The following is a 6,206-nucleotide window of genomic DNA, read 5'->3' as shown; positions in this document are numbered from 1 at the left end:
TGACGCCTGGCGCAGGCAGCGCCCGGGGGTACGGAGTGGCGGCCGCCTCCCGTCCAGGGGGTGCACGGCCGGCGCGCTGCGCAGCGCAGCCGAGAGCAATGGCGCGCGTTGCGGCTGTCAAGCCGCAATTTCAAGGTGGTAGGTGGCGGCAAGGAGCGCCAGTGCGGTGCCAGGCGTCAACTGAACGCAGCACCCAAAATCGACGGCGCTGCAGTGCCTGCCAGGGCAGTTGAGCAGTCTGTGCGGCGCGCAAAGCCAAGGTTCCATACTGCAAAGAAGAAGAGGTTCTCGGACTCGCGGCCGCGACCCCTTGTCATGGGACGTGCAGCAAGCCGCGTGCCACGCCATGGACGACTGAACAGGCCACGGCACGCAAGCCGTACGCGCCGCGGTCGCACGGCGCGAGCAGGCGAAAGACTGCCACCCAGCCGGCCGCATTGCGCCACGGCCTCTTCGCGCCCCTGCCCCACCGCACCCCAAATCACGACACGGCTCCAACCACCAAGGGCCGAAGGTTGTGGCTCATGAACGGACCCGACCGTTGAATGGTTTGGGGTTTAACGACATACGTGGGGAGCACGCACCAGCCGCCAGGCGGGCGGCCCCTCAGCCGGCGGCGCCAAGCAGACGGCGGCCGCCAGGCCCTCTCATACCCACTGGCCCCAGGGGCCGCAGGTGCCCGTGGGGGGCAGCAGGCGCCCGTAGGGCGTCCCCCGCGCTCTGATGAGTCAAGACAGTCTCAGGAAGCCCCGACGGAGGGTCCCCGCGCCTCACGCCGTGAAATACCCGGGGAACACACATCGCCACAAACGCACACCCTCAATTACTGGGGTGGTCGCTGGGGGCCGGGCCTGCGCGGCCCTGCGTGTCAACAGATTCGCCGGCGTTCGGCGGCGTTTAGTCGCTGTCGTCGTCGGCGCCGGCCAGCGCCGCCGCCGCCGCCGCGCGCCGCCCAGGCAGGGCGCCCTCCAGCCGGCCGGTGTGGCTGCGCGTCGTGAGGAAGGGCCCCGCCGCGTCCGCCACAGACGCCGACCGGTGCAGCGCGCCAAACACGCCGCCGCCGCCAGCGCCGCCGCCGGCCCCGGCTCCACCTGCACCGCCGTCGCGCCCGGCGGCGCCCGGCCGCCTGCCATGCCCTGCGCCGCCGTCCGCACCGCCCGCGGCCCCGGGGCCCCCAAACGCGTCTGCCAGCAGGTCGTGCATGTGCAGCCCGGGCCGCGCCCCGCCGCCGCCACCGCCGGCCACTGCGCCCTGCTCCCCGCAGTCCGACTCCCTCCCGCTGCGCAGGCCCCCCGGCCCCAGGCGCTCCTCGTTGGCGGAGCGGCGCCGCGCAATCCAGGTGTGCTGCAGCAGGTCCCCCGCGCAGGGCCGCGCCTCCGGCCGCGGCTCCAGGCAGCGCGCCAGGAAGTCCTTGGCGTCGGCGCTGAGCGCGGGCTGGCGCGCCAGGAAGCCCGGCAGGCCCGTGTCTGGGTCGCGCTCCTCCAGGCGCGCCGCCACGACGGCCGCCATCTCTGCGGCGCCGTCCGCCAGGAAGGGCTGGAAGCCGGTCAGCGCCTCGAAGAGCAGCGCGCCGACGCTCCAGATGTCGGCCTTCTCGTCATACACAGGCAGCTCCTCCTCAGACATGCCGCAGCTCAGGACCTGGGCCCCATGGGTGGGGGGGGAGGGGCGCAGAAGGAGGGAGGAGCGGGGTGAGGCCGCTGCAGGGGGGGCGAGCTTAACGGCGGGATGGGCACCCAAGAGGGCGGCAAGGCCGCGCCTTGGCGCGTGGTATGGGGGCGGGAGTCGCTGGGGTAAGGAACGGGCAACCGCGCGGCGGGGAGCGGTCTGCTCGCAGCCACCCCAGGGAGGCTCAACGCTCCTGGCCCCACAACAACCAGCACGCAGCCCTCCTGCCACCAACCCAACCCGCCCTGTGGCGTCCAGCCCGCACCAGGTGGAACACCTCTGCTGCCGTGGGCTTTGACAGCACCTCTGGCGCCATGTACTCCACCGCCATCGTGGACAGCCGGTGGTTGAGCAGCTCACAGCGCAGCGCCTGGCCCGCCGACGCGCGCCGCGGGCGCGCGGCGGCGCCGTCGCCGCCGGCCGCGGGCGGGGTGGCGGCCGCGGCGTTGCGCTCTGCGTCCTGCGTGAGCTTGGCCTGCTTCCAGGGCAGGTAGGCCGCCGTTGAGAAGTCGGCGACGCGCAGGCCGTCAGCCGCCAGCAGGATGTGCTCGGGCTTGATGTCCCTGAGGGCCGACATGGGGGGCGGTCGGGGCCGGCGGGGCAAGGGTGTGGTGGGCACAGGGCTCGCAGCTGCAGGGTGTGCCAGCGCAGGCAAGCAACGCTGAGGGGCTAGGCAGGGGTCGCGCTGGCTGACTGACCCCTCAGCTTGCTGCTCGCCCTGCTGCGAGGTTGCATGGACGATGATGGCGGCGCGGCGCATGATCACAGTGAGGCGGAGCGGCGACCAGCCCATCCCAGCCCAGCCCATCCCATTCCATCCCAGTCCAGCCCGGTCCAGTCCAGCACGTTCTCGCCCGGCCCTGCAATCCCCCATCCCCTCGGCCCCCTGCCCCCGACCATGCGCCGTCCGCCCCCCTACATCCCGCGTGCGCACCTGTGCACAATGCCGCGCGAGTGCAGGTGCGCCAGCGTGCGGAGCAGCGGCCCCACGATCCGCCGCGCCGCGACGCGCTCCGGCAGCCTGCCGCCGTTGTTGGCGATCGCCTCTATCAGCGTGCCGCCGCCGCAGGCCTCCAGCACCAGGTGTGTCGCGCCGCTGGCCTGAACCACGGCCTCCAGCCGCACCAGGCCGGGGTGCGGCCCCGCCTCCCGCAGCAGCCGCACCTCACGCTCCAGCGCGGCGCCGCGGCGCGGGTCGTACGCCTTGAGCACCACTGGGCGCCGCCCCTCGCGCTCGCGGGCGCGGTAGATGAGCGCGTTCCTGCGTCCCGCGGGTGGCCGCGCACGTGGAGGCGCGTCCGGGGTCAACGCAGATGTCGCGCAGCAGACCTGCCGGCTCCCGCCCCCCCCCCCTCCTCAAAATGGCGCGAGGTGAGCTCAGCTGCATTGCAGCTGCTGACAGCGCGGCTACCAATGGTGTGGGTACGAGGAAGACGCGCGCGGCTGCGCGGGCTAGGCGGACCCCACGAGCAGCAGCCTCAGGAGCGGCACGCACCTCCCGCGGTGCATGAGGACGGCGTCCGCAAACGAGCCGTCAAGATCGACACTGGCGGTCCCACTGCTGCGGCGGCGCTCGATCACGGGCGGCGGGACTGGCGGCAGCCGACCGCGGTCGGCTGACGGTGGCCCAGCGCCGTCCTCGGCCGAGACGGGCCCCGACACATCAATCGCCCCGCGCCGCGCGGCCGCTGGCGCAAACGACACGTGCCGCGCCAGCGCCGACGCGCCAAACGAGGCACGCGGTGGCTCAATGATGGCATCGCTGGAGGCGGTGGAGGCGAAAGACGCGCGCGCGTCACTGCTGGCGCCGCCGTTTTCCAGGCGTGCAGCCGCCGCGGCTGCGGGCCCCGCCGTCGCCTTGACGTTCCTCGCGCCCTCCCTTCGCAGCAAGTTGAACAGCCCCATAAGGGGGATGCCTTCTACAGAGCACAGGGGCAGGGCGGTGAGTTTGCGCGAAGATCACAGTCAATGACACTGTGCACACGCCGTTGTGCTGCATGCGCAAGGCTGGGCAGCGGCTGCGGCGGCGGTGGGCATCGCCGCCGCCTCTCCAGCTCCTGCAACGCACCCGCTGCTGGCGCCTTCTCTACACTATTCTACGTCCTCCTTCTGCTGTCCAGCGCTCGTGGCACCCGGGCCAATGTGCATGGCTCAATTCCGCCTGACTTGGTCTGGGTGCTGCATTGAAGCACGGGCAAGAACTCGTCCGCCCTGCGGGCGCTCCCTTATGAAAAGCAATACTATAAAGAATGCGGCGAGGGAGGCAGATTGGAGGGTACTGTATGCGACGATGGAGCCTTGCACTTTTGTGTCAAGTATTGTAGAAACAAGGAAATAACCCGATCGAATTATTGAAAGCTCGCCACCATCTACAGGATTTGGGATGGTTTGAGACAGCCCGGCGTGACCGGCCGGCAGACGGCATGCGCTGTTGTGTGTTCTCTAGATCGCGCTAGGCTGCTCGGTCGCTTGACATCACCGCACAAGAAAAACCTCGCAGATGTCCTGGACTATTCGGCCGGTTGCCTTTTCGCTCCACCCCGGTGATGCCGCACCGCCGCATGCCCACAAAGCCGCGGTCGGTCCATGCCAGGCAAATGAGGGGGGGGGGGTAGGGTTGGCTGCGGTTTTTTCAATGTGCAACTTTCAGCAGACACACAATAACCCCATTTCCCCCCCCCCCCCCCCGGTTCAACCTGCCTGAAGCCGTTGAATGCACTGCATGCGCAGCCCAGGCACTCGGCACGAGCATCGAACTAGGCTATTCAGCACACCATGTGTGCCTCGCGGCGTTCCGCAGCAGTGCCCTCCATGTCGCTCGCCCTGCATGTCATGAAACGATGGGCAGACGCCACACGGCCAACTGGTTCAGAGGCCAGAACGCCATGCGTCTGCCACACGAGGCATGTCATCCACCATGCTACCATTCAGGCACCTCAATCTTTGTGCAACCCCGCGGCGCAGGCTGGGAGTTGGCGCCCAAAGCGGCACTGCACACGGCAGCAGCAACAAAGCCAGCGCGTGGATGTTGTGGATGCAAATGTCAAGGGTCTATCCCCCCCGGCATCCCAAGGACACTACAGGATCAACTGAGACGAATTTGGTGCGATGTAACATACATTATAACATCAAAATAAGCCATGAGTGGGCCCACAGGAGGGATCAAGGGTCACCCCCGGTAATCATATTGCCTCCAAGGCCAAGCTCTGGACCAGCACCTGGCAGCCCGTCTATACGCTGTTGACAATTTGCGCATGCCAGGGACACCCCTTGCCCCGATCGCTCAAATTGGTGACATCAGCATCTAGGCAACTCTGCCGCTTCGGCTGGAGGGAAAGGTTTGAGCAGAACGCGCATCAGGCAACGAGCACAAGCAGCACAGCACGGGCAGCATGCGGGGAATTGAATGCCAAATCAAGCAGCAGGAGCAGCATATGAAAATCTTTTGGCTGATTGAACCTGAGATCTTTCTACTTTTATTGCTACGGTTCGCTCCAGCCTTTGGCACACAAACTACACAAACTGCCGAAGAGCGGTCTTCCTGGGGGAGCTGTTCGAAGTGGCACTTTTCAGTGATTGAGAGGTGTCACGCGACTGTAGCGCGCCTCGTGAGGGGTGCAGGCAGCCGGTGGTGAGGTCTGAACGCAGCACGCTCGCACCACTGGTGGCAGGCAATGAAGGTGAGCGCGCCTGCAAACGCGGCGCGAGTCGAAATTTAAGCATTATTTTGCCATGGTGGTGTGGACGAAGCTCGTGAGCACCGCCAGCGACGCAACGCCAGCGGCGCTTGTGAACGACTGTGCGACTGCGTCGCGCGTGTGGCTTGGGGCATGTTTGCGCAGGGAGAGTGTTCTTGGTAGGTCTTGAAGAATGCGCTCGCTCTTCGCAGGATTGGGCTCTTGGGCAACCTGATGGCGAGGCAGGGGACGACCGCACGCAAGTGGTCATGCCAGCGGGTGCAAGCACAACTGCCGACTCGCTTTGCAAGCTTCCGCTGGCAGCCACCTCGCCATTGAGGCCTAGAGACATGGCAGGGCGCAGTGGCGAATGTTTGGAGAGCTCGGCGGCGGCCTTGATTCCTGCCGCACATCGCACCAGCAGCTCGGGGTCAAGTGAGCTCGACGCTGCGCTCAGCTGCGGTGGTAACAGTGACGACACCACTGGTGGCAGCAGCAGCAACAATGGCAGCGAGGTGGGCTGCAGCCATGGGCTGGAAAGTAGCACGCCTGACTGTTCGTCGCCAGCGCCCCCCACGCACACTGGGCAGCCTGCCGTGCTGCCGCTTGAGCGTGGGGCTCGGCCGCTGCTGCAACAGTTGTTGAAGCAAGCCGTCGGCGGAGACAGCCCTGCAGCTACCAGCGGCGGCGGCGGCCGAGCATCTTGCAGCAGCAGCCAGGGCAGCTTGCCAGATGTGCCTGGCGTACTGGTGCCGCGGGCGCTGGAGGAGCTTTGGCAGCAGCGGAGTGGCTTGGGGCGAGAGGGGGTGGAGCCGCTGCTGGCTGAGAACCCCGACCGTTACGTGCTGTTCCCCATACAGT

The 6,206-nt window shown here is 67.7% G+C and overlaps 2 protein-coding genes across 2 annotated transcripts; one reads left to right on the top strand and one right to left on the bottom strand.

The window, feature by feature from the left end:
* Positions 1 to 897: 897 nt before the first annotated feature.
* Positions 898 to 3,573, bottom strand: MNEG_7778 (hypothetical protein; the record flags this gene model as incomplete). Its single annotated transcript, XM_014043748.1, has 4 exons — positions 898 to 1,641; positions 1,934 to 2,231; positions 2,603 to 2,929; positions 3,164 to 3,573. 4 exons carry the CDS (start codon positions 3,571 to 3,573, stop codon positions 898 to 900), a joined length of 1,779 nt encoding a protein of 592 aa, XP_013899202.1.
* A 2,122-nt stretch (positions 3,574 to 5,695) lies between these two features.
* Positions 5,696 to 5,860, top strand: MNEG_7777 (hypothetical protein; the record flags this gene model as incomplete). Its single annotated transcript, XM_014043747.1, has 1 exon — positions 5,696 to 5,860. A coding segment is annotated over one exon (165 nt), but the record flags the coding sequence as incomplete, so codon positions are not given.
* Between the last annotated feature and the right edge of the window lie 346 nt (positions 5,861 to 6,206).

Source organism: Monoraphidium neglectum (assembly GCF_000611645.1).
Source record: "Monoraphidium neglectum strain SAG 48.87 unplaced genomic scaffold scaffold01412, whole genome shotgun sequence".
Taxonomy (NCBI): Eukaryota; Viridiplantae; Chlorophyta; class Chlorophyceae; order Sphaeropleales; family Selenastraceae; genus Monoraphidium; species Monoraphidium neglectum.
This window is presented reverse-complemented; position numbering and strand designations above follow the sequence as displayed.